This window comes from Carcharhinus amblyrhynchos, unplaced genomic scaffold (assembly GCF_965287045.1).
Source record: "Carcharhinus amblyrhynchos unplaced genomic scaffold, sCarAmb.v2.hapA scaffold_39, whole genome shotgun sequence".
In the NCBI taxonomy this organism is placed as follows: domain Eukaryota; kingdom Metazoa; phylum Chordata; class Chondrichthyes; order Carcharhiniformes; family Carcharhinidae; genus Carcharhinus; species Carcharhinus amblyrhynchos.
The window spans coordinates 6,032,474-6,060,258 of NW_027649780.1; the positions used below are offsets into that span (position 1 = coordinate 6,032,474).

The 27,785-nt window shown below is 45.1% G+C and overlaps 6 protein-coding genes and 1 pseudogene across 8 annotated transcripts in view; 3 read left to right on the forward strand and 4 right to left on the reverse strand.

Moving 5' to 3' along the window:
- Window positions 1-4,063: 4,063 nt before the first annotated feature.
- LOC145363555 (uncharacterized) lies at window positions 4,064-6,008 on the reverse strand. Its single transcript, XM_080218741.1, has 2 exons — window positions 5,925-6,008; window positions 4,064-5,314 (listed from the first exon to the last, which is right to left on the reverse strand). The coding sequence occupies exon 2, from the start codon at window positions 4,964-4,966 to the stop codon at window positions 4,064-4,066; it is 903 nt and encodes a 300-aa protein (XP_080074867.1). The 5' UTR covers window positions 4,967-5,314; window positions 5,925-6,008.
- Window positions 6,009-7,231: 1,223 nt separating this feature from the next.
- Window positions 7,232-11,697, forward strand: LOC145363556 (uncharacterized). The gene is made up of 3 exons (XM_080218742.1): window positions 7,232-7,900; window positions 7,984-8,224; window positions 11,660-11,697. Exons 1-3 carry the CDS (start codon window positions 7,232-7,234, stop codon window positions 11,695-11,697), a joined length of 948 nt encoding a protein of 315 aa, XP_080074868.1.
- Window positions 10,256-12,735, reverse strand: LOC145363681 (uncharacterized; annotated as a pseudogene).
- A 149-nt stretch (window positions 12,736-12,884) lies between these two features.
- The window catches only part of LOC145363557 (uncharacterized), a 33,763-nt gene continuing 18,862 nt past the window's right edge, over window positions 12,885-27,785 (reverse strand). Inside the window, exon 3 of the mRNA XM_080218743.1 lies at window positions 12,885-12,960. Coding sequence (XP_080074869.1) covers window positions 12,891-12,960 — 70 coding nt within the window. The 3' untranslated portion in view covers window positions 12,885-12,890. The remainder of the gene's footprint in view (window positions 12,961-27,785) is intronic.
- Window positions 14,908-16,495, forward strand: LOC145363480 (uncharacterized; the record flags this gene model as incomplete). The annotated part of the gene is made up of 1 exon (XM_080218679.1): window positions 14,908-16,495. A coding segment is annotated over one exon (624 nt), but the record flags the coding sequence as incomplete, so codon positions are not given.
- On the forward strand, window positions 16,730-26,360 carry LOC145363715 (uncharacterized). 3 transcript variants are annotated; one of them, XM_080218952.1, is made up of 2 exons: window positions 16,730-17,109; window positions 25,159-26,360. In XM_080218952.1, the coding sequence occupies exon 2, from the start codon at window positions 25,445-25,447 to the stop codon at window positions 26,246-26,248; it is 804 nt and encodes a 267-aa protein (XP_080075078.1). In that variant the 5' UTR covers window positions 16,730-17,109; window positions 25,159-25,444; the 3' UTR covers window positions 26,249-26,360. The 3 variants fall into 3 exon arrangements, with proteins under 3 accessions (XP_080075078.1, XP_080075077.1, XP_080075079.1); XM_080218951.1 differs by lacking the exon at window positions 16,730-17,109 and adding an exon at window positions 23,449-23,560; XM_080218953.1 differs by lacking the exon at window positions 16,730-17,109 and adding an exon at window positions 23,544-23,617.
- LOC145363680 (uncharacterized) lies at window positions 20,956-22,032 on the reverse strand. The gene has a single exon (XM_080218898.1). The coding sequence runs from the start codon at window positions 21,988-21,990 to the stop codon at window positions 21,010-21,012; it is 981 nt and encodes a 326-aa protein (XP_080075024.1). The 5' UTR covers window positions 21,991-22,032; the 3' UTR covers window positions 20,956-21,009.

Genomic DNA, 27,785 nt, shown 5'->3' on the forward strand with positions numbered 1-27,785 from the left:
GAACTCCCTCACCACCAGCACTATGGGTGTACCTGCACCACATGGACTGCCGACGGTTGAAGAAGGCAGCTCACCTACACCTTAAGGATAATCAGGAATAGACAATAAATTCCAGCTAAGCCAGCGATGCCCACATCATATGAATGAAAAAAATTGAAAATCGGAGTGGGGCAATTAATGGTTTGGGAGAAATAACACTAAGAACTGTCCACGTGTTAGATAGGGGTGAAGAGAGAGCTGGAGAATCTTTTACATCAGACTTGATCTGTTGCTTGAAGCATGTGTCCTTATGTTCGAGTAACCTAGAACTCACAGCGCTCCTTCAGAAGATTGAGCAGATGTTACCCGAGGCAGGGCCAAAACAGAAGTGGAAAATAACAGAGTGAAATTGAGTGAGGGATCAGAGAGAGAGTTCTTCTCCCCCTCACGATGTGGACTGTAAGAATCCTGGGGGACCCTGGACTTCAGGTTTTCTTGCTAATTAGTGAACATTAAATTAATTTCTCTGACTGGCTGTGCATTGATTTTGAATTTGATTGTTACACTTCTCCTGTTTTTATTCTTGTTGTGATTACACTCTGGGTAAGGATGGTTGACAGGTGACAGGATGGGAAATTGTGGTTTGCATCTTCACTGACCAAATGTTTTATTGATCTGAAAAGTGTAAAAGGGACAAAACATCATCAGAAATCTGGCAGAGCTGAGAACAGACAACTTGCTGTGTGGGAACAGGGAGTTAAACAGCTCCCAGAGGACAGAAAGAACAAGAATGCCTTGAATCCTGGATGACACCTGTGTGTCAAGGCCACCATGTTTTCACTGCTTGGCACGGGAATGCTGACTCCCTGTATCAGGGACGCAGTGTGGAAAGATAATTGAGAGTTTGACGTGGCTTGGGTGGGTACAGATGGTTCAGTGACAGGTTTTGTAATTGGTCTGTTCAAATGTTAGCTCAGCAGTGATTGGGTTAAATCAGCCTCCATGGACTTTTTGATGTAAAAAAGTCAAAAAAGGGATTCCCTGAGCACACAGATTTGTTGAGGTTTTACATTTTGCATTGCCTGGTGCCATGGTATCTGGGGCAGAGCAGGGAGCATTTCCATGGAGATGCTGCTTCTACCCAGAGTGTAATGGTAATGCTGCTGCACTTTGATACTACTGCTCAGACATTAGACTGTGTCAGCTCTTATTGATACTGAATAAAATCTAACCACTGTCACCAATAAGGCTTATCAATGGGAATCATTTCAGAGATTGGGAAAAGGGGAGAAAGGGTTAATTGACTCCCTGAACCCCATTTTCTAACATCACTGTGTCAAAAATAAATCTCATCTCCCCCTCTGGCTCCTTTGTCAATTACCTTAGAGAGACTCACTTTCTGTTAAAGAGCCTGCCAATCCCTCTCACCCACTTTCCGTAAACTGCATCAATCTCATCAGGAAAAGACCAGAAAAATCAAATATTTTTACTGATTAAAGTTTATTAATGAAACAGAACATTGTTAAAATAAACAGAAAATGACTTGAGGCTCAAAAACAACCAGAGTAAAAGGATGTTCACAATGTTCTGGACACAAATGGTTTCTCTTCAGCTCCTCTGTACCCTGTTCCTGTGACTCCCCGCTTTGGACACAGGGACACTGAACCCCGGGGGTTACGTTACCATCAGACCCAGTCACCTCTGCCTGAGCCCCGATTGTTTGGAGGCCCATTTCCCAGTCAGTCCTCCAGCACCTTCCTGTCTCTCTATTAGTGTGATGTCCATGGCAGTTTCCCAACTGGGGCACAGACCCCATTATTCTGAGCTAAATTCAGTCCTCAGCTCCCTCGCTTGGCTGTAATTGACACGAGCAATAGAGAGACAGAAAGGTGCCCCAGGCTCAAATGGGAAGTCGAAACTGTTGCTCTGTGACGTAGTGAGCATTTATCTGGTCAATCGATGTTTCTGATGTCAGTCAGAATGTCCATCGTTACTTTTCACCCATTGCTTACTCTGTGTTTTATAAAAATAAAGTTTTTAAACTTTTACAGAATGGTCAGCTTTAAGGCTTCAGTAGTTCGTGATGAGGTCATCCAAAGGTCACAGCCTCTCTTTTTTCCTTCCTGTTTAACTAAGGGTTGTGTGGAATATTCCATTCAGTGGGAGGTGGTGGGACTGTCGCTGGCCGAGTAATACAGAGACCCAACAAAGGATCCGGGGACAGGCAGCTGGTGGGATTTGAATTCAGTGAATCAATCTGGAATTATATAAAGTTAGTCTTAGAAATGGTAACCGTGAAACTATCGATTGTTGGAAAAACCCATCCAGTTCACCCTATTCATAACCCCTATTGGGGAAGGAAATCTGCCATCCTCACCCGATCTGGCCTACAAGTAAATCCAGACCCACACAGAGATAGGAAGAATGGTAGGAAGGACTATTACTTACGGGGCGAAAAACTGCAGCAGGCGACGGTGCAGAGGGACCGCGGGGTCCTTGTGCATGAGTCGCAAAAACCCAGCTTGCAGGTGCAGCAGGTGGTCAGGAAGGCGAATGGGATGCTGGCCTTCATAGCGAGGGGGATTGAATATAAAAGTAGGGAGGTCTTGCTGCAGCTGTATAGGGCATTGGTGAGGCCGCAGCTGGAGTACTGTGTGCAGTTTTGGTCGCCGCACCTGCGCAAGGATATTTTGGCCTTGGAGGGAGTGCAGAGGAGGTTTACTAGGCTGATACCGGAGTTGAGGGGGTTGAGCTATGAGGAGAGGCTGAATAAACTAGGCTTGTACTCGTTAGAGTTTAGAAGAATGAGGGGAGATCTCATTGAGACGTATAAGATGATGAATGGGATGGATAGGATAGAGGTGGAGAGACTCTTCCCGCTCAAAAAAGACAGTAGGACTAGGGGGCACAGCCTCAAGATAAAGGGGAGGCGGTTTAGAACGGAGTTGAGGAGGAACTTCTTCACTCAAAGGGTGGTGAATCTCTGGAATTCTCTGCCCGTTGAAGTGGTGGAGGCTGCCTCGCTAAATATTTTTAAGAAGCGGGTTGATGGGTTCTTGATAAGAGAGGGGATTAAGGGTTATGGGGAGAGGGCGGGAAAGTGGAACTGATCCACGACAGATCAGCCATGATCTTATTGAATGGCGGGGCAGGCTCGAAGGGCTAGATGGCCTACTCCTGCTCCTATTTCTTATGTTCTTATTATTAGATGTGGGTGACTCTTAACTGCCCCTCTGGCTGAGCAAGTCACTCCATTCAAGGGCAATTAGGAGATGAGCAACGTGTGCTGGGGCTTTGCCAGCAGTGTCCACATTCCCAGGAAAGAATAAAGAATATTCCACAGAAAGTGATGGGTGATTTGAAATGAATTGAAAGTAGGTCAGGAGGTGCTCGTATTATCCAGAGCTGCTTTTCAATGGATCCTCCTGATTAAAATAAAGACACATCAGTCTGCCCCTTTCCCAGACACAGTTGACCTTGGAATATCACAATGCTGTTTTTAAACATTCCTTTGTTAAAGAATCAGTCATTTAGAGTTGTGAAACAGACAGAAATTAAATGTTCCGTTTTTCCTGGGATCTTCCTGTGCCTGGCACTGGTGTCCTGAACAAGATTATTAACATTCTCTTGGTTAAAGGCTCCTGTACTGTTCTACGCTCTATTCGTGATCTCCATCTAGAAAAAGGAAATAGAGTCCCTGGAGAAAGGGCAAGAAAGATTGACAAGAATAATCCCAGAACTGTAATCACTTGTGAACTCATTGATGTTTCACCAAATTTGTTGACTGAGTGAAACCTTTCCCAGTCAGAGCAGGTGACCAGCCTCTGCCTGGTGTGAACTCACTGGTGGGACATTAGTTCCCGAGAGCTTTTGAAGCCAGGCCCACATTTAAAGGGTCTCTCCTGGGTGTGATGATGTTGTGTTTGGGCAGGCTGGATAACCGAGTAAATCCTTTCACACACACCGAGCAGATGAATGGTTTCTCCCCAGTGTGAACTCACTGGTGTTTCAGCAGTGTTGATGATATTCTAAACCTCCTTGAACAGTGAGAGCAGCTGAATGGCCTCTCCCCGGTGTGAATGTGCTAGGGGATCATCAGCTCCTCAGAGCTGGCCTCTCGGGCAGATAATTTAAAGGAGCTCTCCTTGGAGTGAGTGGCTTTGTGTCTCAGCAGGCTGGATGAATGAATGAATCCCTTCCCACACACAGAGCAGGTGAATGGTCTCTCCTCAGTGTGAGTGCGCTGGTGTACCCGCAGGCTGGATGACGTTTTAAACCTCTTTGTGCAGTGAGAGCAGCTGAATGGTCTCTCCTCAGTGTGAACGCGCTGGTGGTATTCCAGTTCCCGAGAGCTTTTGAATCTGCTCCCACAGTCAGAGCATTTAAATGGTCTCTCATTGGTGTGAGTGAGATTGTGTGTGCGCAGGTTCGATGAATGAGTGAATCCCTTCCCACACACCGAGCAGGTGAATGGCCTCTCCCCGGTGTGAACTCGCTGGTGTATCTGCAGGTTGTACGATGTTCTAAACCTCTTTGAGCAGTGAGAGCAGCTGAAGGGTCTCTCCTCAGTGTGAATGCGCTGGTGGGAGACCAGATCTCCAGAACATTTGAAGGCATTCCCACAGTCAGAACATTTAAAGGGTCTCTCATTGGTGTGAGTGACTTGGTGTGTCTTCAGAGTGGATGACTGATTGAATCCCTTCCCACACAAAGTGCAGATGTATGGTCTCTCCCCAGTGTGAACTCGCTGGTGTATCTGCAGGTTGGATGATGTTCTAAATTTCTTTGTGCAGTGAGTACAGCTGAACGGTCTCTCCCCAGTGTGAACTCGTTGGTGTCTCTGCAGATTAGTTAAGTGAGCGAATCCCTTCCCACACACAGAGCAAGTGAATGGCCTCTCCCCAGTGTGACGGCGTTGATGAATTTCCAGCTCAGATGGGAAACTGAATCCCTTCCCACAGTCCCCACACTTCCAAGGTTTCTCCATGGCGCGGGTCCTTGTGATTCTCCAGGTTAAACAATCAGTTAAATCTCACACAGAACACAGGTACAGTCTCTCCCCGCTGTGAATGCTGCGATGTATTTTCAGGCTGTGTAACTGGTTAAAGCTCTTTCCACACTCAGTGCACTGGAACACTCTCACTCAGGTGTGTGTATCTCAGTGCATTTCTAGTCACAGCGATGTTTACAATCTTTTGAAGCCAAGAGGCCAAACAAAAATTTCTCCGGCAAGGGTCAAAGGCTGATGATATTCAGATTGCAAGAAATTGAGTCACTTTGTCAGATCTAGATGTGATGTTGGAGATTTCTGTCTGATTTCTCCTTATTTAATATCCTGTAAGTCAATTTAGAAAAAAAATCGCAATTCAGAATAGATCAAAATTCAAATCTACATTTCCAGTTCCTATGGAGCATTCATTAAAAACAGTTATGGAACATTAACCTTGCAGGAGAAAGGGAATAAAGAAGTGGAATAGGACTGACTGGATTGTCTACAAAGAGTGATGGCTGATGGCTCCTTCTGTGCTGTAATGACTCGATGAGTGGAAACATATAACATAGTTTCAGTGCTACATTACGAGATGAGAAATAATAAATTTACTTTGTTACAGAACCATAAATAAATCAAAACTACAATATAACAACACTTGGCATATCTCTGTCCTATATTAATTGATTATTCTTTTAAATGTCAGCCATCTCCTGGGGAAGCCAGCCATTTAATTGTGAACATTAGAAAAGGGACCTTTTAGCCAGACAAATCAATGTGTCAAGCTGAGGGAGCAAAGAATGTCAATGTCTTTAAGAGAAAGATAGACCTGGCCCAACCTTTCCAGAGTCTGCATCCTTCCTGGATTCACCTCCTTTCCCTTCAGTTGCTACAAGTCCGCAATTTCCCCCAGAATCAGAAAAGGAAAGAGGAGAAAAGAAAGTGTTTTACTCACAGATGTTGGAGACAAAGAGGAAGTCTGAGTCTGTCTGAAACTCAATCTTCATTCAGAGAGAGAGCAGCAGCAGCTTTGCTGGGCAGGAATGAGCAAGAAAACAAATTCATTGTCCCATTTCCGCATTCAGACTCTGGGGACTCTGATTGGCTGGCGGACCAAAATCCTTCCGGTCCTCCAACGCTTCCCATTGGCCAGCATCTCAGCATGCGGGCCAATGGGTGGGCACTCCCCCGCACAGGCGCAGCTTCCCCTCTCCCTTGGACATGCGCAGTCCAGGTCCAGGGGGGGAGGGGGAGACAACCGAATGGCTTCTCGCTCTGGCCGGAGCCGCCAGCCGCTTGTCTGGAAACCTTGGCTCGAGGAGGGGCAGGAAGAGGGGAGCAATGGGTGGGGGCGGGGCTCCCGGGTCAGCGCGCCCGGGCCTGCTCACTGGAATCCGGAGACGTCACCGCGGAGCAGCTATTGGCTGATTCAGGCGGGGCTCCATTGTGACGTCATAGTGCGGAAGTTGCCCAATGAGCTTCAGAGTGAAACTTCCGCCTCTGTGCAACATCTGGGAGGAAATCAATGTTTCCCCCTTTCCATTTCTTTTCTCTTTCTGGGGAAAATTGGGGACTTGCAGCAACTGAAGGGAAAGGAAGTGAATCCAATCTGTATATTCCACACATTTTTAATCCAGACATATGGACATAGATCTGTCTGACAGCCTGCATGGAGATTTTCAGCTCTGTGCCCAGGACAGGAAGCAGTGAGCATGGATCTGTCAATCAGCTTCAATCAGCACCTTCAGGAGAATTGGGCGAGTGATACAGCAGAGAATGGAGGGAGAGAATATGGGATGGAGATTTACAGCTTTTGGAGAATGAGAGAGTAAAAAAATTGCATGGAAAGTAGAATTGTTCTGAATTTCGATCCTGTACTGACACTGATGACATGTGCCAATTTGTTTTACAGAATATTGAAAAAAGAATCACAGGCTAAAATCACAAACATCACGTCTCGTTCTGGCAGAAGCATACTGTTTGGGACCTGAATATCATTGGCCATTGAATCTGGAAAGAGAAATTGTTGTCCGGTTTGTCGATTTGAAAAGATTTCAAACATCAATGTGACTGGAAAAGCAACAACACGCTGCCACACTCAAGTGAGAGTGTTCCAGTGCACTGACTAAAGAGCTTTAACCAGTTATACAGACTGAATAAATATCACATCATTCACAGCAGGGAGAGACTGTATTGTGTTCTGTGTGTGGGCGAGGCTTCAACTAATTGTCCACACAAGAGAGAGGTAAGGACACCTGCACCATGGAGAAACCATGGAAATGTGCAGACTGTGGAAAGAGATACAGATTCCCATCTGAATTGGATGCTCATCGGCGCAGCCACACTGGGGAGAGGCCGTTTGTCTGCTCTCAGTGTGGGGAGGGATTCATTCGGTTTTCCCACCTGCGGACACACCAGCGAGTTCACACCGGGCAGAAACCATTCACCTGCCCTCAGTGTGGAAAGGGATTCACTATGTCATCCACCTTACAGAGACACCAGCGAGTTCACACTGGAGAGAGGCCATTCACCTGCTCTCAGTGTGGGAAGGGATTCACTCGGTTATCCGACCTGCAGATACACCAGCGAGTTCACACTGGGGAGAGGCCATTCACCTGCTCTGAGTGTGGAAAGGGATTTGCTGTGTCATCCACCTTCCAGAAACACCAGCGAATTCACAGTGGGGAAAAGCCGTTCATCTGCTCTCATTGCAGGAAGGGATTCAACCAGTTATCCGACCTGCAGACACATCAGCACGTTCACACTGGGGAGAGACCGTTCACCTGTTCTCAGTGTGGGAAGGGATTCACTCGACGATCCTACCTGTGGACACACCAGCGAGTTCACACTGGGGAGAGGCCATTTACCTGCTCTCAGTGTGGGAAGGGATTCAGTCAATTATCCAACCTGCGGAGACACCAACGAGTTCACATGGGGAGACGCCATTCACCTGCTCTCAGTGTGGGGAGGGATTCACTCTGTTATCCATTATGCAGAGACACCAGCGAGTTCACACTGGGGAGAGAACATTCCCCTGCTCTCAGTGTGAGAAGAGATTCACTGACTCATCCAGCCTGCAGAGACACCAGCGAGTTCACACTGGGGAGAGAACATTCCCCTGCTCTCAGTTTGAGAAGAGATTCACTGACTCATCCAGCCTGCAGAGACACCAGCGAGTTCACAGTGGGGAGAGGCCATTCACCTGCTCTCAGTGTGGAAAGGGATTCACTGTGTTATCCCTGATTCCCGGCTCGGGTCACTGTGTGGAGTTTGCACATTCTCCTCGTGTCTGCGCGGGTTTCCTCCGGGTGCTCCGGTTTCCTCCCACAGATCCAAAGATGTGCGGGTTAGGTTGGTTGGCTATGCTAATATTGCCCCTTAGTGTCCTGGGATGTGTGGGTTAGAGGGATTAGTGGGTTAACGTGTAGGGATATGAGGATAGGGCCTGGGTGGGATTGTGGTCGGTGCAGACTCAATGGGCTGAAGGGCCTGTTTCTGCACTGTAGGATTCTATGTTCTAAACTGCTTTCCAAAATGAAACTTGTGGAACTGATCCACTTCAGATCAGCCATCATCTTATTGAATGAAGGGGCAGGCTCGAAGGGCTAGATGGCCTACTCCTGCTCCTACTTCTTATGTTCTTAAAAGCCTAAAGGGAAAAACTCCGATCACCTGACTGCCACAGTTTAGCTCCACCCTGTAATGACATCACTCAATCTATAAGCAGCATGATTTTTTAAAAAAACTTTTTTCCAGGTATACTTACCTGATATCATTCCCCAAAAGCTGTAAATCTCCATCCCACACTCTCCCTCCATTCTCACTCTGCTGTATCTAATATTCACCCTCCCAATTCTCCTGAAGGTGCTGATTGAGGCTGATTGACAGATCCATGCTCACTGCTTCCTGTCCTGGTCACAGAGAGCTGAAAATCTCCATGCAGGCTGCCAGACAGATATCTGTCTATCTGACTGGACTAGCAATGTGTGGAATATACAGACTGGACTCACTTCCTTTCCCTTCAGTTGCTGCAAGTCCCCAGTTTCCCCAGAATGAGAAAAGAAATGGAAAGAGGGAGAAAAGAAAGTGTTTTGCTCACAGATGGTGGAGACAGGAGGAAGTTTGAGTCTGTCTGAAGCTCAACATGCGTTCACACAAAGCCCGCGCTCTCATTGGCTGGAAGACCAGCTCCTTCCAGTCCTCCAATTCTTTCCATTGGTCAATCGCTCAGAAGGTCAGGGATGGGCTCCCTGTGCACATGTGCAGCTTCCTCTCTCCCTTGGTCATACAAGTGGTCTGTTCTCAGCTCTGAGAGATTCCTGCTGAAGATTGGCCCCTTTTACACCTTTCAGATCAATAAAACATTTGGTCAATGAAGACCCAAACCACAATTTCCCATCATACCACCATCCTTACCCAGAGTAAAATCACAACAGGAATAAAAACAGGAGTAGTGTAATAATCAAATTCAAAATCAATGCACAGCCAGTCAGAGAATTTAATTTATTGTTCACTAATTAGCAAAAAAACCTAAGTAGGGGATCCCCCAGGATTCTTACAGTCTACAGCTTGAGAGAACTTTCTCTCTGACCCCTCACTCAATTTCACTCCGTTATTTTCCTGTTCTGTTCTGGTCCCGCATGGGGTAATATCTACTTGATTCTTTCTACTCCTGAAGGAGCGCTGTGAGTTCTAGGTTACTCGTACATAAGGACAGATGCTTTAAGCAACAGATCAAGCATGGATATAAAAGATTCCCCAGCTCTGTCTACACTCATCCAACTTGTTGACACTTTGTAATCAGTATTATTTCTCCTAAGAATTGAATTGTCCCAAGCTATATTATCTATTTTACTTCAATTTTCCTCACTTTGTGTTTAATTGGATTCCGTTTGATTTGAACTCAGTTTCTCTCTGGAGTGTGTGTCAATACCTTGATTTTGTCCCATTGTTGGGTCTCAATCCTCTGGCCACATTAACCATTTCATTTCCTGCTGTGTCTCAAGTAGCTGTGTGTGTTTGGGACCCACTCTTCACTCCATCTCATCACGAATTTAGGCTTGCTATTTTTCCCATACAATAAATCACATCTGCACACTCACACCGGTATCCCAAAACCATGTCACACATTCTTAACTCTCAGAGGTGTTAATGAAAAGATCAATGTGTCTGTCTTTCTTATCTCCTCCTGTTATGGTGCTGATATTTCATACAGTAGCCGGGCTTTCTTTTAAACAGAATTCATGGACAAGGATGTTAAAAGTTCCAAGACAAAGTGATCCACTGGTTCATCCCATGCCATGTTTTAGGAGTGTTGATGGAAAGGAGATCATTGATATTGTTAAATACTATAAAAATAAAAGACTACCAATTCAAACAATACTGAAATGTCAATCATTAAGCAGATTATTGATTGTGGAGTAAAATCATTGACTTATATTTGCAACCAGTTTTTTCAAACTGGGCTATTTCCTTGCAAAATGAAAATAGACAAAGTTACTCCATGGTATAAAGCTGGTGACAATCATGAATATGCTAATTACAGGAGAACATCTTCATTTTTCTCATTTTTCAAAGAAAAGAAAAGTTATTTGCTAAATGATCTGATAATTCCATTACTCAATGTAACTCAGTGTGTAACAGTGAGATCAAGTCAGTCTCTCATTATCACTGATGGAATTTGTGGAGGAAATGACAAATGCTGTGGATAAAAATACATTTACAATACAGGTTTTTACTGATCTTACACAGATTTTGATACAATTGACTTGGAATATTACTTAAAACACTGGAAACAAAAGAGATTAGGGGAGTAGTGAATAAGTGGTTCAGAAGTCATTTGGAAAATCTCAACAGTAGATGATATGAATAAGATTTTGTGAATATTCTGAAAGCCAGTTTGTGACACTAATAAATAAATATACTATGATAATTTCATGTTCAATATAAATGAATCAATTCAGTGTAACTTAGGTAAGGGACCATTAACTACTCCCACAAGAGACCTCATATCTTTTCTATTTCTTATCTCGACCCAAACCGATCCTTCATCCTGATCTTTCAGACTAAGATGGTCTTTCTGAACTGAACTAATGTCATTGTTAATTAATGGGAGAGATCCTGTCACTTTTCTGAGTTTCCTGCCATTCTGTTATGTCAAATACCCTTCAATATTTAGATCCCAGCCTTGGTCACCTTTCAACCAAATCTCTCCAATGTCTGTCAGGACACAAATATTTATCTCTACCCACGCTGACAATTCATTCTTTTTGTTATAAATGCAGAGTACATTTTCAGAGATTTAATTATCTAATAGGGATTTAATGAGAAACCTCTTTACCCAGCGGGCGGTGAGAATGTGGAACTCACTACCACAGTGAGTGGTTGAGGTGAACAGCATGAATACATTGAAGGGGAAGCGAGATACATACATGAGGGAGAAAGGAATAGAAGGATATGCTGATGGGGGGAGATGAAGAGGGTGGAGGCTCATGTGGAACATAAATACTGACACAAACCAATTCAGCTGACTGACCTGGCCCTGTGCTGTAGACTCACTGGAACAGAGATAAAATGTATTTATCTTAGATCTACCTGTGGTGGTAGGGAAACACTATTTATGATCTAGGATAAAATAAACATCCTTCACCAGTTTTTGTGGATCATTTCAGTGGAAATGTGCTCTCTCAGGCTCAAAGAGCAACAGCCCACTGGAAACAAAGTCATGAGACTGGCCAGTCCAGCAGAAAGAAACCCTCCAACCCTCCCACTTCACCAACTGTCAGAATGAACGTGGATCAGTCCTGGGTGTGATTAACAGCAGAATCCAATGCTTGTAATCGCTTATGAACTCGCTGGTGTCTCAGCAGGTGGGATGATCGTGTGAATCCCCTTCCACATTCAGTGCAGGTAAATGGTCGCTCCCCAGTGTGAAGTCGCTGGTGTGTCAGCAGGTTGGATAATCGACTGAATCCCTTCTGACACACAAAGCAGTTAAATGGCCTCTCCCCAGTGTGAACTCGCTGGTGTGAAATCAGGTTGGACGAATCACTGAATCCCTTGCCGCACACTGAGCAGGTGAACGGCCTCTCCCCGGTGTGAACTCGCTGGTGTGTCTGCAGGCTGGATGCCTGACTAAATCCCTTCCCACACAGAAAGCAGGTGAATGGCCTCTCCCCAGTGTGCGTTCGCTGGTGTGAAAACAGATTAGATGAATCACTGAATCCTTTACCACACTCAAAGCAGGTGAAGGAAGCCTCCCCAGTGTGAAGTTGCTGGTGTCTCAGCAGGTTGGCGGAGTTACTGAATCCCTTCCCACACACAGAGCAGGAGAATGGTCTTTCGCCAGTGTGAACTCGCTGGTGTGAATACAGGTTGGATGACTGAGCAAATCCTTTACCACACATGGAGCAGATGAATGGCCTCTCCCCAGTGTGAACTCTCTGGTGTGTCTGCAGGGTGGATGAATCGCTGAATCCCTTCTCACACACGGGGCAAGTGAATGGCTTCTCTCCATTGTGAACTCGCTGGTGTATCAGCAAGTGTGATGACTGAGTGAATCCCTTCCCACAATCAGAGCAGGTGAAGGGCCTCTCCCCTGTGTGAACTCGCTGGTGTGTCAGCAAGATCGATAACCGAGTGAACCCTTTCCCACAATTGGAGCAGGTGAATGGCCTCTCCCCAGTGTGAATGCGTCAATGAATTTCCAGCACCGATGGGGAACGGAATGACTTTTCACAGTCGCCACATTGCCATGGTTTTTCCATGATCTGAGTGTCTTTCTGTCTCTCCTGCAGTTTTCACAAAATGTGCACTGGAACACTGTCACTTGGGTTGCACGTGCCTCGATGCTTTTCTGTTCACACCAAATAGTTCACCCAATTCAAAAAGTTTCTTGTTCCAGATTCAAAACTGATGACATTCAGTTCCCATGAATTGAGTGATTGTTTGATCTTGACATTTCTGTCAGCAAATCGTCTCTTGCTAATATCCTGTAAAAAGAATTTACAAAAGTCATCACTGTCAGAACAAGATGGAAATTCAGAACAGTCATTTCTAGTCCCTGTGGAACACTACAAAGGATGCCAATGCCTTTAAGAGAGAGAGAGAAACCTGGGCCAACCTTTCAGAGTCCGCAACCTCCCTGGATTCACTTCCTTACCCTTCAGTTGCTGCAAGTCCCCAATTTCCCCCAGAATGAGAAAAGAAATGGAAAGGGGGAGACATTGATTTCCTCCCAGATGTTGCACAGAGGAGGGAGTCTGAATCTGAATCTGAATCAATTGAACTTCCGTATTGTGACGTCGACAATGGAGCCTGTCTGAATCGCTCAATAAGAATCAGTCGCTTCTGCGATTACGTCATGGAGTTTCAGTGCGCAGGCGCGCAGACCCGGGAGCCCCTCCCCCACCCATTGTTTTCCCCCCACACCCGCGCCCACCCGCGCCCACCCCCGCCCCCCGCCCCTCCTCGAGCCAAGGTTTCCGGACAAGCGGCTGGCGGCTCCGGCCAGAGCGAGAAGCCGCTCGGTGGTCTCCCCCTCCCCCCCGGCCCGGGAATGCGCATGTCCAAGGGCGAGGGGAGGCTGCTCATGTGCGGGTTAGCCCGCCTCCTGACCTTCGTGCTGGGGTGTTGACCAATGGGAAAAGTTGGAGGACCGGAAGGACTCTGGTCCTCCAGCCAATCAGGTCTTTGTGACACTCAGATTGAGGTCCACAACAGACTAAAACCTCCTCCTGTCGCCTTCATTTGTGAGTAAAACACTTTCTTTTCTCTCTCTTTCCATTTCTTTTCTCATTCTAAGGGAAACTGGGGACTTGCAGCAACTGAAGGGAAAAGAAGTGAATCCAGGGAGGCTGCAGACTCTGGAAAGGTTGGCCCAGGACTCTCTCTATCAGAGACATTGACATTCTTTCGCTCCCTCAGTTTGACACATTTATTTGTCTGGGTAAAAGGATGATCTCTTTCCTAATGTTCACAATTGAAGAGATGGTTTCTCCAGGAGTTGGCTGACTTTTAAGGGGACAGTAAATTAAGATAGGCCAGAGATGTCTAGTCTTGTAATATGGTACAGATTAGATCTTTATTTGTAACAAAATACTGTCATTATTTCTAATCTTGTATTATCCTACTGAAGCTACAATATGCATTTTCAGTCAGAGTCATTATGGCACAAAATGTCCATTCAGTAACTTGGGCTCATGCTAACACTCTGTAGAAAATCTAGTCACTCCCATACCTTCTCTACATCCCCATTCCCCCTACACGTTCATTTCCTTGAAGAGCCCCTTCAATTTAATTCTGAAATCATTCACCTCTTCTGCTTCAAACAAGCTAGTAGGCAGAGTGTTTCAGGTCAGCAACACTTTCGAAATAAAATACTCCCTAACAGCTCTGTGTATCTCTAATCATGTGATCGAGTACTGTATAATTATAGATAATAGTGTTATTGGGTATGTATTGAATACAGCAGAATGTGAATAGAGAGTATGTGGTCCAGATATTTACAGCTTTCAATAAATGAGAGAAGAATGAATGTTCCTTAGCAATTAAAATTCTGTTCTGAATTTTTACCCTGTACCGTCTCTGATAACGTTTGTAAATTCTTTTACAATATATTAGGAGAGGCAATATCGCAGACAGAACTCTCAAAGTAGACAGCACATCAGGATCTGACAGAGTCATTCTATTCATCGGGAGCTGAATATCATCAACCTTCAGTTAAAAGGGGAAATGTTTGTCCTTTTTGTCTGCTGTGAGAGATTTTAATATCAGTGTGACTGGAATAGTACAGAGAAAGACACCTGACTGAGAGTGTACAATGCAGTGACTGTGAAAGGCGTTTTAATCAGTTACATTAGCTGAAGAAACATCACATCATTCACAGCAGGGAGAGAGTGCACATGGGTTGTATGTGTGAACGAGGCTTCAACTGATTGTCAAACTTGGAGAGACACAAGGACATCGACACCATGGAGAAACCGTGGAAATGTGGAGATTGTGGGAAATGTTTTCATTGCCCGTCTCACCTGGAAATTCATCGACGTTGTCACACAGGGGAAAAGCCATTCATCTGCCCTGTTTGTGGGAAGGGATTCAGTAACCCATCCATCTTACAGACACACCAGCGAATTCACACTGGAGAGAGACCATTTGTCTGTCCTAATTGTGAGAAGGGATTCACCCAGTTATCCCACCTACAGTCACACCAGCGAATTCACACTGGGGAGCGACCATTCACTTGCTCAGTGTGTGGGAAGGGGTTCAGTAATTCATCCATCCTGCGGACGCACATACGAGTCCACACTGGGGAGAAGCCATTCTCCTGTTCTGAATGTGAGAAGCAATTCAGCCATTCATCTGACCTCAGGAAACACGAGCGAGTTCATGCTGGGCTGAGGCCGTTCATCTGCTCCCAATGCAGGAAGCGATTCAGTGATTCATCTGACCTGAGGAGACACCAGCGAATTCACACTGGGGAGAGGCCATTCACCTGCTCTGATTGTGGGAAGGGATTCACTCAGTTATCAAACATGCGGACACACCAGCAAGTTCACAAGTGATTACAAGTGTTGGATTCTGACTGATGCTGTTCTGCCGGTAGTAATGTTCATCAGTTCGCATGTGCGGCCGATATCTTTGTAAGGGGCAATGTGCAGCAGCGCGCAGGTGCAGACACCATGTTTGTTGGGATCTGAACCACTGCAGTCCATATGGTGTAGGTACATCCATGCTGCTGGTAGGGAGGGAATTCCAAGATTTTGACCTTGCGACTGCGAAGGAATGCGATATATTTCCAAGTCAGGATGGTGAGTGGTTTGGAATGGAGCTTGCAGTTGGTGGTGTTCCCATGTCTCTGCTGCCCTTGTCCTTTTAGATGGAAGTGGTTGTGGGTTTGGAAGGTGCTAAGATGAATTTCTGGAGTGCATCTTGTAGATAGTACACAATGCTGCTCCTGAGTTCCCCATTGTTCAGAATGGAGACAACCTGTCCATCAAACTACATCATTCCTCTGAGTCCCAATGTCTTATTGATCAGACAGAGCAGTGACAGCGCAGGAATGAAAAGGAAGCAAATACTGTTCTCCAGAACCTATTCCCTCACGGGAACGTCCGAATCTCATAGAATTCCTACAGAGCAGAAGGAGGCAACTTTCATAGGCGCTCTTTCCTAGTGCCGGCCCCACAAATTACCTGATTCATTCAGCTCAATTTTAAAATCTGCCTTTGTGTTTTTCTGGGTTCTCTCTCACTCATTTTCTTTCTGTTTTAAATCAGTTTTATAGCGCCTTAAAAGGGGAGGTTTTGTATTTGGGGAACAGGAAACCAAACATCACACCAGGGTCTGATAAGTTTGCCCAAGTTATTGGAACTGAATATCATTGAGTCTTGAACATGGAAGGAAAAAGCACCATTCAGAGTGGGGAGAAACCATACACCTGTTCTGTGTGTAGATGAGGCTTCAATTGATCATCAGGCTTGTGGCAACATAAACGTGTTCACACGAAGAAACCATGGAAACGCAGGGATTGTGAGGAGTCATTTTGTTGCACATCTCAGCTAGAAACTCATCAACATAGTCACACTGGGGAGAAACCTTTCACTTGTTCTAAGTGTGCGAAGGGATTCAGTGATTTATCCAGCCTGCGGAGACACTGGGGAGAGGCCAATCAGTTATAATGTGTGTGGGAAAGGATTCAGTGATTTATCCAACCTGTTGAAGCACCAGCGAGTCCACACTTTGGAAAACCGTTCACCTGCCCCAAGTGTGGGAAAGGATTCACTGATTCATCCAAGATGTTGAGACACCAGCGAGTTCACAACAAGAGACCATTTAAATGCTTAAGTGCTTTAAAGGTTTTGAGAATCTGATGTCCCATCAATGTGTTCGCACTGAGGAGAGACTTTTCCAATATCTGGACTGTGGTAAATGTTATAAAAGACGTTGAGATCTGATGTTCCATCAGCGAATTCACACTGATGAGAGACCGTTCAGGTGCTCCAGCTGTGGGACTGGCTTCAGGCGATCATCTGAACTCACTATACACCAGCAAATTCAAACCAAGAAAAGACTGTTCACCTGCTCCGAATGTGGAAAGGGATTCACTCAGTCATTCCACCTGCTGAGACACCAGCAACTTTGTGAGTAACTTCAGTCATTGAATTCATTGGAGTCTTTTTCTGTTCTTTTTCAAACTCCAGCCCAGTTACAGGGGCTAATATTTTTTGCTTAAGAAAATAGTTTGTGTAAAATGCACTATGCTGAATCTTTTTTAACAGCTGTTACAGTTTGTTCCTTTTGAAATTCTCTCCCTCTCCCCTGTCTCATCCATGCTTACCAACAAGTGAGAGGCTCATGGAACTTTTTGGCACTAACATGGAGACAATCTGGTCAGCTGCCTCTGCTGCTTTCCTTCCATCCATGAGCCCACCGGGCCAAACTATCCTTAACTAAGTCTGGAACTCACATTTTTCTCCAGTTTCCCTCCCATCTCTCTCTTATGCCCCGTCAGAACTCAGCTTGTGCATGACCCCACCCCACCCCACAACCCCCATGACCCTTATGTTCTATTGACCCTATTCACACTAAGCTGCTGACCATTCGCCTTCTCTATATTAATTGATACTGTTTACTTGTCCTAATCCTTCTCACCTTTAAATCCACTGTCACCACACATTCTGAAAAATCAATCTTTGACCTCCTCTTCAACTTCCTTTTCCTCTCCAAGGCCCCTGAATTTGATGTTCCCCAAGGATCTATCTGTGGCCTCTCCTATTTCTCATCCACATGCTGCCATTAAGTGACATCATACAAAAGCACCGTGTGAAATTTCCCACGTACACTGATAACACCCAGCTCTAACTCACCCTCATCCCCCTCCATTCTCCACTGGTACTAAATTATCAAACTGCTTCTCCCACATCCAGTACTGGATGAGTAGAAATTTCCTCCAGTTAAAATTGAGAAGATCAAAGCAGTTGTCTTCAGTCACCGTTACAAATCCCATTCCCTAACAACTGAGCACATCCATCTTCCTCGGAACTGTCTGAGGCTGACCCACACCCTTCACAATCTCAATGTCAGATTTGACCCCAAGATGAGTTTCTGACCACATTTCCACACCATCACTAATATCAGATATTTCAGTCTCCATCATGTGGCCCGTGCACCCCACCTGCTGCTGAAACCCTCATCCATGCCTGTGTTACCTTTAAACTGGATGATTCAATCCATTCCTGACCAGCCTCCCACACTCACCCCACCCCCACAGTAAACATGTTTAGTTTTAATTTGTGTAACTTGGGTGTCTCTGGCTGGCCAGCAATAATTCTCCATCCCTAATTGGCGGGCAGTTGAGGGTCAACCACATTGCAGTGGGCCTGGAGTCACGTGTAGGCCAGACCAGGTAAGGACGGCACATTTCCTTCCCTAAAGGACACTAGTGAACAAGATGGGTTTTTCCAATAATCGACAATTGTTTCATGGCCATCAGTAGATTCTTAATTCCAGGGGTTTTTTTATTGAATTCAAATTCCACCACCTGTCGTGGCGGGATTCAAACCTGGGTTCCCAGAACATTAACAATAGTCGAGCGGCAGCCCCACTAGGCCTTCACCTATATAAGTTATTAATGTAATATAATAATATAAATATAAGTTATTACTGATCCCAGCAGTCAGTTTGTGCACAGTAAGATTCCACAAACAGCAGTCAGTCCAACTGATTAATCCATGGTGACGTTAGTTAAAACACGAATGTTGGTCCTGTTGCACGGTTGCATTGTGGTTAGCACTTCTACCTCGCAGCGCCGGGTTCAATTCCAGGCTCGGGTCACTATCTGCATGGAGTTTGCACATTCTCCTTGTGTCTGCGTGGGTTTTCTCCAAGTGCTCTGGTTCCCTCCCACAGTACAAAGATGTGTGGCCATGCTGAATTGCCTGTTAGTGTCAGAGGATTAGAAAGGTGGGGTTATGGGGATAGGGCCTGGGTGCAATTGTGAAGGACATCCGGGAATTATGCTCCATGTGTGTGGCCCCAAAGCTCAGGCTCAAGGTCCTAATCTGAATTTTGGGACAAAGTTTGACTGCCCGTGGTCTCACAGAAAAACAATTCCCCCAGTAAACATCTTGTAAGATTTTTGTTTCTTTATACTATAAAAAATTGGATCCAGTCCTCCTGTGTACTGAATGGGGATTGAGTTTAACAGATTTAAACTCCTTTGGATTTCAGTGTTACAACTTGAATATCTTTTGATTAAAAATGGAAATAAATAAATATTGGAAAAGTGAACAAAACAAAAATGGGGAAACACACCCAATCTCCTTCATGTGCATTGAACATTCCTTCACCCACTCATCCACCCAGTGGCTCCCAGCCGGATTGATAATCAGCACAAAACCAGAGAGAGGGGGAGCTGGTTCTCGGGATGTAAGAATGGACAAGGGCTGGAAGTTTACAGTTTATGGTCATGACCTGCATGGAGGTAAGTCAGAACCGTGCTTGAAGCTCCATAGAGGCAGTCACTTTCTCCATGATAGACAGCCTCTGGAACCTCCAGCCCCTTAACCCTCCAACCTCCCTGCCCTCCTCCAATTAGGGAAGAAGGTGACACAGTGGTAATGTCTTTAATTGGATTTATTATTGTCACCTATATTGGGATACAGTGAAAAGTATTGTTTCTTGCACAACACACAAACGAAACATACTGTTCATAGAGTACATCAGGGAGAAGGAAAGGAGACAGTGCAGAAAATAGTGTTAAAGTCATAGCTGGAACATAGAACATTACAGCACAGTACAGACCCTCCGGCCCTCAATGTTGTGCCGAGCTATGTCCAATTCCAAGATCAAGCTATCCCACTCCCTATAATTCTGGTGTAGAGAAAAGCTTAATGCAAGGTAGGTCCATTCAAGAGTCTAATGGCAGCAAAGAAGAAGGTGTTCTTGAGTTAGTTGGTCCGTGATCTCAGACTTGAATGCTTTCTATGATGCTTCTGTAAAAGCTAATGAGAGTCGTAGCGGACATGCCAAATTTTCTTAGCCTCCTGAGAAAGCAGAGGTGTTGGTTGGGTTTCTTAACTATAGTGTTAGTGTGGAGGTTGTTGGTTATCTGGACACTTCAAAACATGAAGCTCTTAACCATGTCCACTTCTGGAATAGTCTTCTAGAAGTCCAGCTGAATGCTCTGGGGACATGGGTTCAAATCCCCAATTTCATTAATGAATCTGGAATTCTAAAGCTAGTCTCAGTAATGATGTCCACGTTAGTTATCATCAATTGTTGTAAAACTTTACTAATGTCCTTTAGAGAAGGAAATCTGCCATCCTTATCTGGTCTGGCCTACGTGTGACTCTGGACTCACAGCAATGTGGTTGAGTCCAGAGGCGAGCAAGCCACTCAGTTGAAGGACAATAAGGGATGGGTAATAAGTTCTGGCCTTTCCAGTGATGCCCACATCCCAGGACACAACAAAATAACATGTCCTGACCTTCTTCAGCTCCCCCAACTGGCTTCACTCCACTTATACTTTCACCTGCTGAGGTCCTAAAGGATGGAAATCCCTCACTAAATTTGCCTCCTTACCTTTTCAATCCAGCTTCTTACTGTCTGTGAAGGGTCTTGGTACATTTTAACCTGTTACTGGATAAATACCAACTGTTATTGTCACCGTTTTTCATCTGAAAACTCAAATGCCACAAAAACATTTGGAAACTTCAGATCAGAGACGTTTTCAGACTGGGAATAGTCACTTGTGATCAGGAATAGCTCACAGTTCTATATCGATCTGATTTCAGAGCATGCCCTGTAAACAATCACTATCTAATAATCTTCATAAAATGTAAAAAAAATTCCTTGAAAATTAACAGAACAGCGCTCTCTGTCCTTCCCTCTCTCCTTCTTATAAAGAAAGCTTCCACAGCAACTTGCCGGGTGACAAACCCAGAATGGACCTGTTTTCTCTACCCAGATAAGGAGCTGTGATCCATGGAAGAGAGTGGCTGGGACACATTTCTTACACACCTCAGGATTAGCTCACACATTCAGTCCTCAATGTGATTAACAGCAGTAAAAGCAGTTGAATCCAACCCCTGCATACATTCATGAAATTGCTGGTGTCTGAGCATTTGCTGTAAGTCAGTGAATACATTCCCACACTCGGAACAGGTGAACAGTCTCTCTCCAGTGTGAACTTGCTGGTGTATCATTAGGTCATTGCTACTTTTAATATTCTGCTCATAATCAAAATATTTATAATGTTTTATATCAGGGTGAATCCGCTGATGTTTCAACAGGTTGTATGACTGAGTGAATCCCTTCCCACACACACAGCAGGTGAACGGTCTCTCCCCAGTGTGAACTCGTTGGTGCATCACGAGATTTTTGCTGCTTTTAAAGCTCTGCTCACAGTCAAAACATTTAAAAGGTTTTATATCGGAATGAATTTGCTGGTGTTTCAGCAGGTGGTATGACTGAATGAAGTTCTTCCCACACACAGAGCAGGTGTATGGTCTCTCTCCAGTGTGAATTCGCTGGTGTACAGTGAGTTCAGATGATCGCCTGAAGCCAGTCCCACAGTGAGAGCATCTGAATGGTCTCTCGTCAGTGTGAACACGTTGATGACACGTCACTTCACTGGAGGTTTTAAAGCACTTCCTGCAGTCTGGACATTTAAAGGGTCTCTTGTCAGTGTGAACTCGCTGGTGTTTCTGCAGGTTGGATGTAGCAGTGAATCCCTTCCCACACAAGGGGCAGGTGAATGACTTCTCCTCACTGTGAATGTGTTGGTGCCTCAGCAGATACTTTTTGCTTTTAAATGTTTTCTCACAGTCAGAACATTTGAAAGGTGTCTGATCAGTGTGAACATACTGGTGTGTCAGCAGGCTGGATGACTGAGTGAATCCCTTCCCACAGGTGGAGCAGGTGAACGGCCTCTCCCCAGTGTGAGCGCGTCGATGCATTTCCAGTTCGGAAGGGTAACTGTATCCTTTCCCACAATCCCCACATTTCCATGGTTTCTCCATGGTGCCAGTGTCCTTGTGTCTCTCCAGGTTGGACACGCAGTTGAATCCTCATCCACACACAGAACATGTGAATGGTTTCTCCTTGCGGTGAATGGTGTGATGTTCTTTCAGGCTGTGTAACTGGTTAAAGCTCTTTCCATAGTCAGTTCACAGAAGTACTCTCACTCAGGTATTTGTGTGTCTCAGTGCTTTTCCAGTCACCTTGACATTTGAAATCATTTCTCACAGACAGAACAAACATTTCTCCTTCCACATTCAAAGGCCAATGATATTCAGACCCTGATGAATCGAGTGACTCTGTCAGATCTCGATGTGATATCTGTTTCTGTCTGTAATTCCTCCTTTCCAATATTCTGTAAAACAGTTTACAAAAGTCATCAGTCAGTCCAGGATAAAAATTCTGAACAATTTTAGTTTCTCTGGAACATTTTTTCCTCTCTTGCTTGCCTTCATTGGCCAGAACATCAAGTATAAAAGTTGGCAAGAAGTGTTACAGCTGCATAAAACTTTAGTTAGGCCACATTTAGAGTATTTCATGCAGTTATGGTCACCACACGACCAAAAGGACGTGGGTGCTTTGGAGAGAGTATAAAGAAGGTTTACCAGATGTTGCCCGGTCTAGAGGGTTTAAGGTACGAGAAGAGGTTGGATAAACCCGGATTGTTTTCACTGGAAAGACAGAGGCTTGAGAGGGTGACCTGATAGAGGTCTACAAGATTATGAGATGCATAGATAGGATGGATAGTCAGAGGTTCTTTCCCAGGGCGGGAGGGTCGACTATGAGAAGGCACAGGTTGAAGATGAGATGGGGAAAGTTTTTCACACAGAGGGTTGTGGGTGCCTGGAATGTACTGCCAATGGAGGTGATGGAAGCAGGCACTTTAGCAACATTCAAGGCGTATCTTGATAGATATGTGAACGGGAGGTGAACAGAGGGATAGAAACCACGGAGGGACAATAAGTAGTGGATCTAAATTAGGAATCAGCACAGGCTTGGTGGGCCAAAGGGCCTGTTCCTGCACTGCATTGTTCTTTGTTCTAAATCTGTAAATCCCTGTCCCACACACTCTCCCTCCTCCTTGGTCTGAAATCCAAACCCATCTCACCATTTCTTTCCTCCACTCCCAGTTTTCTCCCTCCCTGTCCTCTGTCTGGGTTCAGTTCTCCAGCTCCTGTCTGCAGACTGACAGTAAACCCAATGGGTCTTATTGGGGGGTTTGGAACCTCCTCCACTCACCCGCCTGAGTCCAGATTCACAGTCATACTGCGCATGCTCCAGCTCACAATGGGCCGGGGAGTGATTGACGGGCAGCCCCGGGCCAATAGGAAGAGGATCATCCGGGACCTGGATTGAACCCAGGTCACCGCCGCCATCTTGGGAGAGGAAGGCGTGTCTTTTGTTCAGGGAGCGGAGCGCGGGGACGGCCATCTTGGTAAGGGAGGGGGTGAGTGGGCGGGGTTTCTCCCCGTTGCCTGGGCCCGGTTACCCGGGCAACCGGCGGGCGCCGCCATCTTGTGGTGGTGATTGTCCATCCGGGTGTTTAGTGAAGGAATGGACAATGAGCTGGAGGTGAGTTTGGAAAGTGTTCAGAGGAAGGTGTGAAATCAGATTGACATCCAGATCTGTGTAAGAACTAGAAATTCACATTCAGAATGTTTCTCAAAGCTCAGCACAATGCTGCAAATACTCAGCTCATCAACAACAATCCCCTGGCATTGCAAATGTTAACTCTGTTTCTCTCTCTTCACAGAAGCTGCCAAAACCTGCTGAGGATTTCCACAACTTACTGTTTTTACTTCCCATTTCCAGAACTTCCTGTTTTTACTTCCCATTTCCAGCTTCTCCAGTCTTTAACTGCAATTATTATCGAATTCCTACAGTGCAGAACCATTTGGCCCATTGAGCCTACACTGAACAACAATCCCACTCAGGCCCTATTCCTGCAACCCCACCTAGTTACCCTGTTAATCACCCTAAGGGTACTAAGTAGGTCAATTTAGCATGGCCAGTCCACCTAGCCTGCAGATCTTTGGACTGGGGAGGAAACTGGAGCACCCGGAGGAAACTCACACAGTTACGGGGAGAATGTGCAAGCTCCACACAGATAGTGACCCAAGCTGGGAATCAAACCCAGGTCCCTGGCACTGTCAGACAGCAGTGCTAACCATTGTGCTTTTTTTTTGTTTTTGAAGTTAAAATTTATTTATTAATCACAAATAAGGCTTACATTAACACGGCAATGAAGTTACTGTGAAATTCCCTGAGTCGCCACACTCCAGCACCTGTTTGGGTCAATGCACCGAACGGCACATCTTTCAGACTGTGAGCAGAAGCCGGAGCACCCAGAGGAAACCCACGCAGACATGGGGGGAATGTACAAGCTCCACACAGAGCCAAGGCCGGAATTGAACTCGGTCCCTGTCGCTTTGAGACAGCAGTGCTAACCACTGTGCTTTTTTTTAAATAATGTCACCATTTAAATACACAAATCAGCAATGTTTATTTGTTTAACTGAGACTGGGGTGTTCAGGAGCAATATCAGGAATCACTTCACGGAAAATAGAAATCTGGAATTCTGATCGGATTCAGTCAACAGAAAATTTAAAAACTGAGATTGTGAGAAGGTTGTGAGATGAGAGTGTTAAGGATTATGGAATCAAGGAAGATGGATGGATTTAACAATCAGATCAGGCAATTCATCCTCAAAGCCAAGAGACTACCAATGAAATAGGAAGTCAGGGCAGATCGGGAAGGTGGGGCTCTTTTCGTGTCATGCCCAAGGGACTCAGGTGACTGGGTACCACTTAAGAGAGGAAGCTGGCGAGTCTTATCCAGTAAAAAGTCTGACAACACCAGGTTTTAGAGTCTTATCCAGCCAACAGGGTACAGGTGTGACTGTCATAGTGAAGGGGCATTGAGTAGATGGGGCATCAGGGATGCAGTGACCAGGAGAGAAAATGATTGAATTTATTCTGATTCTGCAAACACAGCTGGAGATCTGAACACAGCCCAAGAAAAGGGGGAGGGAAAACTGGGAGTGGAGGAAAGACACTTCGCTGGATTCTGGATTCTGATTGTTGGGATGGGGAACAAAACTGAAACTAGAATTGTCTTGTGTATTTCTATCCTGGATTTACAGTGATGACATTTATAAACTCCTTTTTCAGGATATTGGAAGGAGAGGAAACTCAAACCAAGCATCACATCAAGATCTGACAGAACTTTTTGATGCATTGTGATGTGAATGTGGAAGGGGAAAGGGTTTTCTGTCCTGTCTGAGGGAAAAGATTTCAAACATCAGTGTGATTGGAAAAGCACCGAGATACACACACATACAGACCCAAGTGAGGATGTTCCAGTGAACTGACTGTGGAAAGAGCTTTAACCAGTTACACAGCCTGAAAAAAAATCACACCATTCACTGCAAAGAGAAACTATACACATGTTGTGTGTATGGACAAGCCTTCAACTGATCAACTGGAGAGACACTTCAGCACTATGGTGAAACCATGGAAATGTGAGGATTGTGGGAAGGGATTCAAATGGCCATCCCAGCTGGAAATTCATCAGCGCACTCACACTGGGGAGAGGCCATTCACCTGCTCCACGTGTGGGAAGGGATTCAGAGAGTCATCCAACCTGCTACAACACCAGCGAGTTCACACTGACTTGAGACCTTTTAAATGTCCAGACTGTGGGAAGTGCTATAAAAGTTCTGGGGACCTGATGTCCCATCAACATGTTCACACTGACCAGAAGCCATTCAGGTGCTCTCAGTGTGGGACTGGGTTCAGGAAATCATCTGAATTCACTGTACACCAGCGCACTCACACTGGGGAGAGGCCATTCACCTGCTCCATGTGTGGGAAGGGGTTCATTAATTCATCCAACCTGTTGAGACACCAGCGCACTCACTCTGATGCAAGAACTTTTAAATGTCCTGACTGTGAGGACAGTTTTAAAAACAGTGATAATCTGCTGAGACATCAACGCACTCACACTGGAGAGAGGCCATTCACCTGCTCCGAATGTGGGAAGGGATTCAGTCGATCAGCCGCACTGATGACACACCGGCGAGTTCACAGCGGAGAGAGGCCGTTCACCTGCTGTGTGTGTGGGAAGAGATTTACTTGTTCATCTCATCTATTGAAACACCAACACACTCACACTGTGGAGAGGCCATTCATCTGCTCTATGTGTGGGAAGGGATTCATGCAATCTTCTAACCTGCTGACACATCAGCAAATTCACAAGTGATGCGGAGGTTGGAGTCCTCTGTTATTGCTGCTGGTGGTCACATTGAGGACTAAATATGTGGGTTAAACCTGAGGTGTGTCAGAAATGTGTCCCAGCTGCTCTCTTCCATGGTTCAGAGCTCCCAGCCACAGAACGGAGGCTCGTTTAGAACTGTGTTTAGAGTCAGGAAGTCAAATCCAAGTCCATTGACCTGAGGCCAACATTCAAAGTGCCAGCACTGAGGGAGTGCTGCATTATTAGAGCTGCTGCCTTTCGGGCGTGATGCCACCCTAGTACCCCATCTGCCCCTTCAAGGACATAGATGTTGCCATGGATATGATTTTGAAGAAGAGTGGGGGGGGCTATCCCCAAAGTCCTGACCAATATTTATCAATCAACATCACTACAAACAGATCATCTGCTCGTGATCATGTTGCTGCTTTTGGGATCTTGCTGTGTACACATTAGCTGCCACAGTTCCTGCATTACAACGATGACCACACTTCAAAGACACTTCATTGGTTGGAAAGTGCATTGGGAGACCCTGTGGTCCTGAAGGATGCTAAATGCAAGTTTTTAAATTTCAGATTTGTGTTACCTGATCTTGATATCTGAATTTTAACTGACTTCAGCCACCTCCAACTTGCCATTTAATAAATGAACTTTGGATGGAAGAATATTTTAACCAGGTAAGGCAACACCAGGATTCTCCGGTGAGTAAGTTTTAAAAATAAGTTTACTCGTCAAGAAACGTTTGTTTCAAACTTTGGCTTTTATAATTTGATGTGGGTGATCAGTCTGTGGAAGGTTAACCCTCTCTGGCTCCTTTGAAAGGAATTCTTGTGGATTTGAACCTCAGAAGTCTGGTTCCTTCTTTGACTATAATTTACCTGGAACTCAATCCTGTGACTATTCAGTACTTGGCTGGCAAGGAAGATGTTGGGAATCTCTACTTTTATTCCCAAAGTGAACATTAGCCGACATCAGAGTTGGGCTGATTGTGACATGACACTTGGTCAATTTGGATACAGATTAATTTAACCCAGATCCCCGATTACTTACACCACCTTCTCTCATTATCTTCAACAGAAATACAATTGCAGAGTTTCATATTGACCCCATGATCTGATTCTATACAATCAGATATTCAGACAATTTCAAATTTTGAGATGAATCAGAGTTTGAAGTTCTCTCTTGAAAGTACATTTATTGTATTTGCGCATTCTTCACATACACAGTAATTTAGATCATACCTTTTTACAGCAAATAAAACTCAGTTTTTTTTACCATAAGCTTACATGTGACACTAATAAATAAACTTAAAAATAGCGATTGATTCTTTATTTATTAATTGTAACCCAATTAAATCTCACTACTACTAGAATTCTTTATTTATTACTGATTGCTAGCTAATTAATACAGTAATCTTAATTAATATGCTTGTCACTACAAGATAGACTGGTTCAAAAAGACAGTTAACAGCTTTCTTCCTTATTAATCCTGACCAGATTAAACAATGAACCTTATTCTTCAGCTGGACTTTGGAAGAATATGATAT